Consider the following 14,549-nt stretch of genomic DNA (forward strand, 5'->3'; position numbering starts at 1 on the left):
TCTTTCTCCGCTTTACGAGAGATTGCATCTTCATTATGTACCTAACATGGCATAGTAGCTGGGACCCATTCTGCATCTTCATCCTAGTTTTCATAAGCTTAAGGGCATTTCCCTAAGTTGCACTTAAGGGGGGGTGTTGGTGTAAATTAGTATTCACTATTTACACTTACTTAAGTTTACTTAGGTTAATGCATTATTTAATTATTTTGCATTATTTTATTAGTTTTATTTATTAGTCACCTAGGAGTATGTGCACTCTTGTGAGTTGTCATGATGACATCATAGGGGTCCGTACCTTTTTTAAGCACATGTCTACAACATAGGAATCTTCTACACATATATGACACTTTGTCATTCTTATCCATTCATCTAGAATGTTGGATAAGGTGCTTAGTTGTCTTATCTCCTGGTTGTTTCTAGAGACATTCTAGGTGCTTCCTGAGAGACCTTTATATACAGGCACTCCTAGTGTACTCTTATCATGGCATATTGAATATATCGTTATTCTGATCATACTCTCTCTCTCTTGGTCTACAGTTGTGCTTGTGTTTGATTTCTTAGTTCCTAGGTGAATTTTGCCCTTAGGCAAATTCTTACAATTAGCATAGGTACTATTTCATTTTTTACTCCATCTAATATGATTCTCATGGCTTTCTTGTTTCCTTTGATCCAAGTAGTTTTATTAGGTTCAATATCAGGTTGCTTGGATTCCTTATCAACGAAGTGTGATACGTCATTTTCGTCAAGAGCCATCATAATTCTGAATTTCCATGCAATGAAATGTTCTTTACTATCGAATCTATCTTCAGGTCTGATTGCATTAGCCGTTGCAGTCATTGTAGGTAGAAGAATGAAGCTAGATATGAATTAAGTCTGATTACTAATTTGCAGAGCCAATGTTCGACTACCAGGGCTCTAATACCATGTAAAGTTTCTGCAAATTCTGAACTTCCAATACTGATATAGTGCCTTTAGACTTGCTGAAGATGGTCTTTAAATATACCAGATCTTATATTTAAGTGTTCTCGTTATGATGTATAATTCTGATAAATATTTATTTCCGCTAAAAATTGTAGGAGGCAGTAAATGCTAAAGGAGCAGACTTGTAATTCGTGTGTCCTTTATCCACATTCTTACCTCTTACTTTTATAGCACCCAAGAGGCATGTCCTTAGAAAGGACATTACTCTTTCCAGGTCGGCCCTCTATATAAATTACTAAATATATTGCCAAGATTGGCATCTCCCAGGATTACAATTAGTTAGCAAGTAAACTAATAGTAACTTATGCAATTAGAACATTTTAAATGCTCCCAAAGAAGGTGCCGATTTGGTTAAACATATAAGGTTATTTAAGAGGTCAATCCTTTCTAAGGATATTCATGCTTTACTAGAACTGTACAATCTGTAGTTCAGAACAATATGATATCAGAGTTATATAGAATTAACAACTGGTTATTCAAAATTTGTGCCATCAGATTTCTTTTCTAATGAAATCCTCATAATTAGCTCAAATTTGTTTTCTGGTGGCTGAATGTTTTCCAGTAAGGCAATAGTTTTGTTATTGCTTTGTGTGAAACTGAAGATTACTCTGGCTCAGCTTTCAGATCCCTGAACCTAGTTGCTGTCAAGATCTATAGAAGCAGAAACTGGATGAAATATACAAAAATAAAGATATTAATTTATTACATTTATCTCCATAAGTGACGTAAATGGGCCAGAATTTAAAATACAACTAGAGACAATAGCAAGAGGGAGCCAAAAAGAGGCTTCAAAGAAGTCACAGAGAAAAATGGGTTTCCCATATCCCCACATTTCTTCTATGCTAAAATGGGTTCTCATTACTTAAGGGAGATAAACCTCATCAGAATTCTTGCACCGGTCTGGCTTTAATCCCCGCTGCTTCTTTGTGGACAGCACAAGTAAGACATTTGTCTCTTGTCTAAAGAGCACCATGGAAAAACCCACAGCATCAAATATAGGATGGATTCATCTAGAATTTTGTATTGAATTTTTCCAGAGTTGATATACCCAAAAAACGAGAAACTGTCTTTAATATTCATTTCCTTGTATCTTTTCCTTTCTAGTCTTTTACACTGAATGTATGAGCATGTATCTGTGGCTACACTTCAATATACACTACTAACATTTTCACCAATTTGGAATGTAGTTCTAAGCTGGTAAACTTCTAATGGGATTATCTAAATGAAATTGTTCAAGTAGATGTATTTTCTCACAGTATATTGATAAAGCACTTTCCTGAAACACAAGAGAAAATTAAGAAAAGATAATACGGCTTCGGGACAGATGAGATCACTCGTTTCATTGTCACAAGATAATTCCATAGACTATAAGGCTGGTACTAATTTCATTGTCATGGAATAGTTCTGTTGCAAGTGTAGAATCGAATTTGTGTTTCTTATTCCTATGGAATAATTCAGATCTTTCACAAGTTAAGATTCAGTTATGGGAAAATTCTGAATTCTTGAGTATGCATTTGGATTTGCTGTTTTTTCTTTCAAATTGATATTCTAGACACTTACCTTCTGATAACCTTCCCCTGATTTTTCTTTCAATATTTTGTTCTTTCATATGCAGAAGTCTGGTGCTCTGCATTATAACTATGGCGGCTGGTGGTCTGTTTGGTGGATGGGCACTTATAGCATGGTGCTTTCTAAAGCAGCCTTTTTTCATAAAAAATATTTAGAAATGTATACTTATCAAATGCCAGCGTCAGTTCAAGAATATGTAAGCAGGGAAAGGTCTGTTCAGCAAATTAGCAAATCAGGTTTTGGTTTAGGAATTTTTACATCTCAATGAAGATGGATGATTTTAATTTTATTATTTTGACAATGCGTGACATGTCTGAGGCAAAAAATATTTATTGTTTTCATTTATCATTACAGGAATTGTGAAGATATTGCAATGTCATTTCTTGTTGCAAACGCAACTGGAGCTCCTCCAATCTGGGTCAAAGGTAACTGAGACTACCATAGCATCTATCTAATGCATTGATATCTCTTTCTTATAGTTCTGTTTTAAATTGCTTGGTTGTTCTACACTTGCAGTATTGTGCCTCCTTGAGGAAAAATTATAGGGAAATGTCAAAATGAGTTCACAGCCATGTGATTTTGTTTTTTTAGTCATGTAGGAATTATTGTTGTATGTTCCTATTATCAGAGGATGTTTGTGTTGTTTTAGAAGTGATAATGACCATTATTTTGACAAGTGAATATTATCCTCATTTTTTGAGTATCCGTATGTAGTACAGTAATAGAATACCACGGATACCTCCCCCACCCCCATAAAAATTCCTGCAGTTCTAGGGCAGGGACATCTCTGGATTTGGGATCTTGGAGGGGATGTCCCCAAATCCAGAGATACCCTCCGCCACTTTGCCACACGGACAGTTGTCTTTGGGACATCTCCCTCTCATAGGAAACCTTTCTGAGACCAAGGGATCTCTAGATATCCTTGGGACGTCCAGAGGACTCCCAGGGGTGTCCCGACTCTCTTGGGGACACGCAGGAAAAAAATAACTTTAGAAAAAAGTCAATTGTTTTGAACCCTATGCATAGGGTCAAACCCTAATGGTCAAGATGCTACCCAAACCCAAAAAACTCTATAAACTGCATCCTAATCTTATTTAAATCACAAAAGCAAATCAACAAGCAACTGATAGCAGTGAGTGTGAAAGTAAGAGCAGCATGCCTGCAAGTGCAAGGTGAAAGAGTAAGTGAACAGCAAGAGGGTTGCGGAGGAGCAAGAGTAGGAGTAATGCCCAGTTTCTATAAGGATTAAAACTAGCATTTGTCATACAAGAGATAGGCTTCTATGACTGGTTTTTAGATTTTTAAAAATTTGTTTCATGATTTATACTGTTAAAATCTATATAGTAGGTTATCTACCATCAATTAGGTTGATAGAATGTATATAACTGGCCGGCGATGGTAAAAAATCAGACACAGTTTAATCCAAAAAGACAATTATCTGACATTCATGTTGTCAAAAGTCATATACCAGGCTGTATATTAGCAATTGTGTTGATAGATATTAGATTCTATATGCTCAATCGGTTGTATAGTGACACGTATGTTGTTAAAGTTCGTACACCAGTTTGCATATTGTCATTTTTGTGTTGATAGAATCCATTAACATGGCCATATATTGTCATCAACATTGACAAAATTCATATTTACCTAGTTGTATATTGTTGTCATTATTGATAAAATTCATATACCTTGTTGCAAATTTCAATTCAAAATTTTAGCTTCAATAGTTATTAGTTTGCAAAAGGATCATGATTCAATGAATAATATAAATGAATTGTAATCAAATCTTAACCTTTTCAATTATAGAACAAGAAGTTGTCATATTTTATTTTTTTAGTTTGTCCTTTAGTTTAAGTTTTTTGTTTTGTCAAATAGGATTATGACTTTGCTATATCCTTTGCTTCTTTGCGTCATGTGATCTGAAACAAGGAAAACAAAAGTGAAATTCTTGTTCGAGAAAGGTTAAAAAAGATTTTTATTTATGTATCCTTTGTTTTTGTTACCCTAAAATTTTGAAATTGTTGGCTGCCTCATTTTAACCCAAGTTCTGATTCAAATCCTGTTCTTGGTTTAAGCCGGACTTCACATTTTCACTACTCGATTCATAGTCAGCTCTTTGTCCAAATTTTTTACCCAGTCAACAAGCTCTTAGGTTTTTGAACTGTTCATGGTGCAAAGTTTGTAAAACTGCTGACTGCTTGGCAATTCCGTAGGTTCAAGATTTTTATTGGTGGTCATGTTTGTTAAGAGAGTCTTCATGGCTGGTCATGTTGGTTCCCAAAACCGCAAATTGGAATCGTATGAGTCTTGCCAACTCGATGGTGGGATATCCAACCAGTTATGGCCAACTTGACGTGACTGATCATTGTGATCCAAATCTCCTGCGCTTCTGACTTTGCAAAACCAAGGTGGGTGTACCTAATCTTGAATAAAGCACTTAAGCCTAGGATGCTTATAGCAAATTGATTAGAATGCGAATATAATGAAAGCTTCCAAAATGACAAGAATTATAGAAAGCTTTTAACTTGCAAATTATGAATTAAGAATAAATAATATATGAATGTTTTAAAATAAGAAGTATAGATTAATGCAACAAATGAATATATTAATTATTCAAAGAAAAGATATGAAATAATTGCCAGCGTATGGATTGCAAATTATGAAAAATATAAAGACCAGTGCCAAAGAGCAATAGAGTCAGTATTATAAGTTCAAAACATACAACTTTATAAAATTCTATGCACATAAATTATAAACAATTTAGTAATCAAGATGCGATAAATCAAATATATGGACGCAATTTTAAAAGAGTCTTGAATGTATTTAAACTCCTGTGGTTCAGAGACAAACCAAACATAGATTTGGAAACAATTAAATATTTCTCAATATCTATAAATATTCAATTTTAAAATGCTATAATTGATCATGTCCACTTATCTATCATAGAAATTATTTATAAAATTAAAAATAATAATTAAAAAGGACGAAACTATATAATATTTTAACTCTAAAGCTTCATGCAAATAAAATAAAATAAATATTCTTACTAATCATGTCGGAAATAAAATTGCAATGGAGACACTCCTTACGGATGATCCATCCACTATAATTTGATCCCAAAAACGCATAATAATTTATTCTGTAATCCACAATCCACTGGCTTAGTTCAAAAAATCCTTTCTCCACCAATGAGAAAATAATATATCAGGTGTGCCATAATTTTTTTGGAATTGTATATGTATATGTGTGTGTATTATCTGTTGTGTCTTTTACATTCCTTATTTATAAAGGATGAAGGGGCATTATTAACCATCGCACCCTTTTATAACAAATAACTGAAGAATTAATCATAATTTTAATTTGACATACCTGGTGGTTTTATAACTTTGCGAATCATATTCAGTGGCATGAATAATTTAAATAGTTTGTTCCATGCGTGAATAGGCTAGAATCATCCACTCCATATCAATACAAGCGCTTCCTCCTTCCAACGTGTAATTCCAAATGCTTAAACATCTGCTGGAATACCAACGCTGTGAACTCCAGATGATCTGCATAAGGCGCTCCTGCATACATAATCCAGACAATTGTTTGTGTATATTCATATCCTCAGAGGTGCACAGCAGATCTCCAACCAAAGAATCATGGGCTCTAAAGTGAATTCTGGAAATGAATGGGCTTCTACGTATTTTCTCTTGCCATTCTCCTCTTTAGGCACAAATAACGTATGAATTCATCAGTTGCCTCCACTCTGATCTCCAAACTCGTATATCTATGGTTGAACACAGTTTCTCATCTCCGGCACACTTTTCATTAAATCTGCAACAAACACAAAGAAGCAATAAGTAATGCTAAATTAAACCAGAATGATCGGTTTGGCTTCTGAATCATGCAAATTGAGTAGCATTTTGATGCCTCCTGTGTAATTCGCATTTTCATCATTTGTGTCTACAAATAGTCAGGCGTGTCCTTTCTCATAAACACAATATGACCACGTCTGGAGTCTGGTCAATGTTCAGAAAGTGCGATGAAAGTTCCAGAGATCCCATACTAATCCTCATTTCACATGTGTTCCTGTGAAAAATTCAAAAATGCCAAGAAACATTAGATGTTGATTAATAAATGAAATATTAATCGACTAGAGAACAAGGTGGCTTTTCCATAGATTTCCAATGCCCAAACACACGCTGCTTGATATTCTCGATAGCATCTACTTTTCACATGGGCACTATTTGAACTCCTTCACCAGACAAGATATTTTACAAATATCCTTTTTGTTTGTACCTTCCATCTCAGATGTCTAACTGGGCATCTACTTTCATCGCTCGTATCTATTAAACACACAGATATGTTCTCCTTTGACTATCGATATGCTAAACTTCAAAATAACTTCGGTGAATGATCATATGGTTGCTCATTTTCCATCACTTCATAAACCATATTAAGGCAGTGCCTAAAGGATGATATTCTTATTATTCGACAAACATATCCAGTATTAGTTCCTGTATAAGTGAATCCACAAATATATAATACAGAGAGCAATTTACAGATGTTCAAGACTTGAAAATAATCTATCATCTCCAGATTTCACAGATATGGTGAAGATCTTGATAATGAATTGCTTTAAAAACACACAGTATCTCTGTATCATTTTGCCTGAGAAAAAATCATTGGCTGGATATAGATAATCCCCCAAACTTTGTTGATAGGATTAGACTTATTTACATTGCTTCTTGCCATGTATGTGGCTGTGAATCTTCTGTGTACAGTAGGGAATTGATGGTTTAGAAACCCCCAATATACAGATATAAACTCCAGCATATTGTCTCATTCAATCTGCCGCACATACTCTACCATAATCTGTTGTTACTAAATATTTATGATGCCCGTGTGATTTACCTCTGCATGGAATACATAGTTAATATGCTAAGGATGTCTACCCATCATTGTTAACATAATGACAGGACTTCATGTATTGATTGCTGACCATTTTGCATACAATACTCTACAATAAAACTCCATTCCAGAACAGTCTTTAGCAGGAATGGGTTAATTCCAGCATATCTGACTATATCTCAACCAGTCCTTTGGGAAAGACTCTTTAGCTAAACATATATCAAACACAGTCTTTATAGAAAAAAGTACTATCCTGTTATAGCATCATCCACAGATTTATTGAAAACAAACAAAATCTTCATTAACTTGAGAGACATTGAGTGATTTTCTGGACCAGATTCTCATATGCATATAACATCCTTCATGTTTCACAATTAATGAGGTTGGGCATTGATCTGAAAGTTCATCATGATGAGTCTGATATCAAGCCATTTTGGATAGTGATGAAATGCATGCCTATATGAAACAACTTCCCTTTCCATATTCTTCTGATCATGACTTTTCTTAGCATTTTGAAACATTGTTTGAATATAAGTAGTGGGTAAGGTCTGAACATTTCCTCTTTTCCATGGTGCTTGGGACTCTAAATTTTGCCAAAATTTAGAGTTCCATTAGGTCAGTTGGGTAATCCTTGAACCTATGTACCCTTTCATTCGTATGGTTCATAAGCTATCAAATCTGTAAATTGCTTGATTACTCTTCAAAGCGTTTGCTACTGTGGTAAAATAATGAATGTTTTATTAAACAGAGAGTATAAATGATCTATATACAAGTATACACAAGAATGTTTCTATAACGAACAAAAAAAGAAATAGAATCATTCTGAAGAGAGAGAGAAAGTTTCCATAATGAACAAAAGGAGTTTATGGAAAAATTACAAGAAGAGTGACCATTAAAAAAAGACGGAAGAGAGAAAATATTAACTATCTATTATTGTAATACCCTCCCTTATTGGTTAGTCTATCTTCAAAAAATAGAAATTTGCATGTCCTCAAAAAGTGTACAAGGCAGCCTCGGGTTGATCAGAGAGGTCTGTAATGTTGGCCTGTGGCTAAGACTCTCCCTACTTCCATTGGTCAGAAGCAATGCAAGTCCTGCATTCTTGGATCACATGACCATATTTGTGGCAATATTTGCATCGGATTTGCTTCTTCTTGGAGCTATTCTAAGACTGAGCAGATGATTGAGATGGGCCTTTATCCTTGTTAAAGGATTGGGCTGAAAATTCTTGTTCAGAAGAGGATGAAGGAGCATTGCTGCCAAATTATTGTTTCCAACGGTCCTACTGCAGAAATTTGGTACACAAATCTGAAAATTTGAGGTCAACATTAGTTGTAGTAATGATGAGTGTCTCAACAAAGTGCTCATAGGATGATGATAGACTTTTTAGAGTAATGACCACCATATCCTCTTCCTCCATTGTACAACCCATAGATTAAAATCTCTCCGAGAAGTGGTTGATATCTCTACTTCTCACGAGAACTTTTCCAAAATGAGAAAATGTAAGGTTTTATGGCGAGAAGTTCAAGCTGAGAAGACCTCAAACTCTCATTGATAAGTTGGCCACTTCTCTGCGATAAATTGTGAACTTCTTGCGATAACTTAACTACTCTTGGGCAACACCAATAAAATTGGAACACCAACAAGTTGCGTATTCATTGTTTGTTTTGCGATTTTCAGTGTTTGAAGGAGAGGAGAAGGGTTTTGCTAAAGAGAGTTTTTGGCAGCCTTGTAGATAGATCACAAATAGATTCAAGGCAGATTTCAGATTCACGAGTAAGTTTTCTAATTTTTTTTTCTTTTTAGTGGGAAAGGAAACAAGAAGAGGAAGATGTAGATTAGTTTCATATTTTACTTGACACTTATATTTTCTTCTCTTTTAACAAAGACAATTTTCTATTTCTAGTTTGCTTTAGAGTTCAGAGTCTCAGAATATGGCTACCAATCAACAACATTCCACATGAGGATGCAACTTTGTTACATATTGCATTTATATATATGTAGATCAGCTTGTTTGGCTTGTTTACTCATTTATTGGCTCATTAGACACATATCCTTATTGAATTTAGCAAAATAATGCTTTTCTAATTAAATTTACGTCATTTTAAAAATTCTCGACTTTTCTCAAGAAGTTGCCAATTTATCTCCGATATTTGCGAGAACTTTATTTTTACCTCGCCGATAAGTGGCAGAGAACGAGATTTTGAACTATAATACTACAACCATTGGCCCAAGCCGATCTCTGATATCCTTAATCTTTAGTAGATGCTCCTGTAGGGACATATGTTCATCCATAATAATAGAGAATAGCTAAATCTTCAGAAAGAACACTCTGCTTTTATTTGATGTCTTGTGGAGATCCTTCAATGTTGTTCAGATCTCTACAGCTGTTTTGCTAGATAACACTTGAGGCAATTGATCATCAGTAACTGAAAGCTTAATAAGCATAATCCCTTCACAATTACGCTCATCAAACTTCTCTTGAGTAGCATCCATTATGGCAGGATGAGTCTTAGTACCCAAAACAAGCGCCTCAAGGCGACAGTACTCAGAGATTGTCATCATTCTTTGCTTCCAAGTGTTATAGTTCTTTCCATTGAATCATTGATTGCCTTCTAAGAGAAGATTGGTGAGAGATGCCATGATACATTTTTCGATGCAAAAAACATGAATATAAAAAATGACATGAGCTTTGAGGCGGATTGATAGAAGGCCCAAAAAATTTGAAGAGACAGGTAGAATCTGCTGGCTAAAAAATCAAGTCACAAAAAATAAAACACCCAAAAAAAAGCTAGACTAGCCCAATTGAGGTTTGGAAAAACCCACCAGGAATATGCAAATTTTTTGTTAATTCAACATGAGAATTGAGGGTTTTCAAAGAAAACTTAGTTAGATTAAAAATATAGAAAAAATTTGCAGAGTTCTTGAATAGAGGGTGGATTTGAAAAAAGGCAGATTTTTAATCCATGCAAGGGGTCGTGTTAGCTTAAGAATGTAGAAGATAGAGGCAGAAATCGCGAGAAAGGTCAAAGAAGCATCACATTTGAGCAAAACGTTGCAGAAAAACACTAGAAAGGGCGATGAAACTAGCGCATTTTGCAGAAAAAGAGACTATGGGTGAATAAAAAGGGTTGCAGAACATCAAAAAATCCCTAAGTCCATAAAAAACAAGAAAAATACGACTAGAAGTCAGAGACGCATCTGCAACAGGAGGAAGATGCCCACAATCTTGAGGAAAAAATGCAATTGTAATGACTTGCGATTTTGCACAAAGAAAATTGCAAAAAAAATTGGATGCCGAATCCCTAGTCGGGTTTCGAGGGAAAAAAAGATGCAAATTTTGAATACACTCAGGCAAGTATTTTGAAAATTTTGAACTAATAATTTCAAAAAAAGGAATTAAATTTTTCCGAAGAGGCGAGGAATTTGCTTTGATACCATATTATGGTAAAATATTGAATGTATTATTAATCAAAGATCATAAATGATCTATATACACAAGTATACTCAAGAATGTTTCTATAACGAACAAAGAGAGAGAAATAGAAGCATTTTGAAGAGAGAGAGAAAGTTTCCATAACGAACAAAGAGAGTTAATGAAACATTACAAAGAGAGTGACCATTAGAAAAAGACGAAAGAGAGTAATTAGAAACTATCTATTATCATAATATGCGCCTCATTGCTTGTCACCGTGTTAGTGGAGTCTTCATAGTCAGTGAGTTCAAGGATTTTTAAAAACTACACCCCTTGTTTGTCATAGTTCAATAAGTACAAAAAAATGTCAACTTCTCGACTTAAAGAGATTTCTCATTCCTTGAGGTGCAATTATCTCAAGGTATTAGCAAGTATGATTTATTAATGATTGTTTAGGTGCCAAAAGACATGCCAGTCTATTGAGACTTTTTTTGAAAAAGGAGGGTACTCCTAATACGGAAATTAAATGAATTTAATGTTTCTCCTTTAAAAGGGCAATGCTGCTTCAAAACATTCATTTCGGCTTGAGGAGCCAAAAACAATGAAGGAGAGTTTGTAGATACATATATGAAATTGTTAGACTAGTAGTTCTCTTTCCCATTTCTCCCTTCTTTTACTTAGAAGTGAATCTTTTTCTAAAAGCTAGCTAGTGCGATAAGTTTAGGAGTTCACTTATGAGTTTGCTTGACAAATGACGACTTCGTCCCGTGCCTGTAACCTCTGCTAACACAACACTGCCTCCTTGATGAAGCTGACCTTGATAGCCACCTGTGCTGCTTTCTCTGTTTTCAATTCCTCGGTACCCTGAGCCAAGTGTCGCTACACTGCCTCCAACTGGATGATCAACTCCTCCCGAGCTCTCTACGCATCCACCAAGACAGCCTCACAGCCAACACTTGCTCCCACTGCCTTTGGTACACAGAAAGTCCATGCTTGCAGCAACTTCAACTCTTCTCAACTGGTCAGACTCCCACGATTGATATCTGCAACGACTGGGGGTCCAGGGGGCAGCGCCCCCGCGGGGTCTTGGGGCAGCGCCCCGGGTGCGCTTCACAGTACAGGGCGAGGTCGAGGGGCAGCGCCCCTCGATGCCAAGACCAAATTAACACTTCGCAACCCACACAGAAATGCATGAAACACACCATTTCTGTCATTATCTGCCAATTCTGCACTCTTTCTGGCAACCACTGATGCGTCCCCTTCCCTTTGGCACCATCTGTAACTCATTCTGAACAACTTGAATCTGTCGTCATTTTTTTTTTTTTTAGCTTGCTAAAAAAAATGCTCACACCCATCTTCTACACGAACTCAATGAGAAACAGAACTCCAACAAACTTCTGGTGAAACGTCTCCTCCAACAATGAAAACCAATATACAGACAAGCCTTTCAAAGAACACCAAGCGGTGGAGATCTGAGTCCGCCGTCACCTCGTATCCATCATGCCAAGTCGACCATTGCACAGCGGATGTCATTGCTGCTAAGGATTATCACCGAAGGCACAAAGTATGCAAGGAAACCCTGTTGTATGCCCGCAGAAAAGAGTTATAAGCCCGCGGAGGACAATTTGCAACGGACGGAGGACAAATCCGCGGAGAGAGAAAAAAAAAAAGGGGTCTTCGCGGAAAGAAGTCCACGGGGACATCAAGCGGAAGAATTCCTCGGGGACAATGCCCGTGGGACAAAATCCTGTGAGTCTTCAACATACCTATGCCTTGCGAACCAAAATCACAAAGTTAACTATTTTTTGTGCTAGAATCTACTTCCCCCATTACAAAGAAAGTCGTTGAGAGTAGCCTTCTCGAAGTTGGCAGTTTCCCAATTGCTTTCCCATGTATTGAATTGGTTGTTTCTTGTGCCAACCATTACCTCCTTGAGTCTCGTGAGCTTCCAACTTCTAGTTTCTCAATAATTGTCAAATTGACACAAAGGTCGTGTGTCAAGTGCTCAAGCTACTTGACTAGGAGCAATTTGTGAACATATATGTGAAGTTTGAGTGGGATTATTTTTCTAATAAAAGAGAATGGTGCCTAAATTGTATTGCTACGAGCTAGCAAAAAGTCAAGGAATGATAAAGCTAGACTCCCCTCACTCTTCAAGTGGGGTCATTTTAAAGAAGAAATTGCTGATGCAATTATTCTATTGCATCGTGTTGTGGGGATTGCTAAATTAGAAGAATTTCCTTTCTAGATGTATCAGTTCATGGTAGTCATCTATAGTGATAATCAATACATTAACTAGGCAAAGTCAATGAGCCAACTTTTACATGAACAACTGGCTAGTTATAGATGAAGGGAATCTTTCCATATGTGTTCATTGTACATTCTTTTTGGTAGAGAAATTGCTTGGCCTCTCCTATAAACCCTAGAGTCCCATTGCAGATACACCTATATATGAGTACTTTCCACAATTGCAGAGAAGAGTAGAAATGAAGAATTATCTTTGTGTTAGTAACACCTTTATGTGAATTGTGATTAAGAAGATTGAAGGGTCACTGGAAAAGAGGATTTCTTTTGAAGCTGCAGCCCTAGTGACTCAATATGGCAACTACTCCATTTAATTTGACATATTTTCCTACATAAGGATTGGGGTGTTTAGAAAATGCCTTGTTTAAATTTCCCAAATATGTTTCTAATTATTTCGTGCTCTTGGAAGTGTGTTGAAAGATGCTAGATGGTGTGAGTGAATGTTAGATGTGTAGGTAATATGAATAAGGGATAATCATTTCCCCTTTCCCTAATGGATTTCTCTTGCAAGAGAATTAAAGTTCCCAAGACAAAAAAAAATCTTTGTTAAAGTTCAATTTCCAATTTCTATCTTAGAGGCCTTATAATAACAAGAAAGGCTTTATTCTAGCTAATTTAAATGGGAGAAAAACATACTTGCATATCTATAATTAGGAGACTATTGGGAGGACTTCCCAAATTGAAGTGAAGTGCATAAAAGAGATTGGATGAGGCTGACTCTAAATCAAGTCAGGACCTTTAAGTTACCTCTATCAATTCCTAAAGACTGTTGTGTTACAAATGTAAATGGTAGAATACTTTTTCTATTAATCAGAGATCAAAATGATCTATATATACAAAGAGGAGAGTCCAATAGAATAGAAACATTCTATTCTAGTCTACACCTAAATATTAGAAACATTCTAATATTTACAGAGATACAATAAGATACAATAGTGAGCATTAAAAAGAAACATAAAGATTATTCTAATACCCCCCCTTAATGCTCGATCTATTTACTACACCAATAGATCCCCTGAATTTACAAACTTGTTAGGACCAAGGGGTTTTGTGAAAATATCTGTTGGTTGCTCTGAGGTAGGGACATAGAGTAACTGAATAGATCCATCTTCTACTAATTGTCGGATGTAATGGCAATGAAGCTCTATGTGCTTGGTTCATTCATGAATAACTAGGTTCTTGGCAAGTTTGAGTACTTCTTGATTGTCTGAAAACAAAGAAGTCGGACCTGCTTGAGGAATATGCATATTTGCAAGCATCTGATGGAGCCATACTACTTCACAAGCTGCCTTGACAGCTCCTCTATATTCTGCTCCTATAGAGGAGAGTGCCCGTACCTGTTGCTTCTTACTAGTCCAGGTAATTGCTACAAACTCAATATTGA

General features: G+C 35.8%; 1 protein-coding gene across 2 annotated transcripts in view; it reads left to right on the top strand.

Moving 5' to 3' along the window:
• The window catches only part of LOC149531840 (glycosylinositol phosphorylceramide mannosyl transferase 1-like), a 93,867-nt gene that overhangs the window by 36,033 nt on the left and 43,285 nt on the right, over positions 1-14,549 (top strand). The window contains exons 3-4 of one of the 2 annotated variants that reach the window (XM_089810009.1): positions 2,597-2,760; positions 2,905-2,975. In XM_089810009.1, coding sequence (XP_089666135.1) covers positions 2,597-2,760; positions 2,905-2,975 — 235 coding nt within the window. Of the gene's footprint in view, positions 1-2,596; positions 2,787-2,904; positions 2,976-14,549 lie in introns of both variants that reach the window. The other variant, XM_089810010.1, reaches the window with a different exon arrangement.

Source organism: Cupressus sempervirens, chromosome 11, assembly GCF_028749045.1.
Source record: "Cupressus sempervirens isolate cs-2001-9-10 chromosome 11, ASM2874904v1, whole genome shotgun sequence".
In the NCBI taxonomy this organism is placed as follows: domain Eukaryota; kingdom Viridiplantae; phylum Streptophyta; class Pinopsida; order Cupressales; family Cupressaceae; genus Cupressus; species Cupressus sempervirens.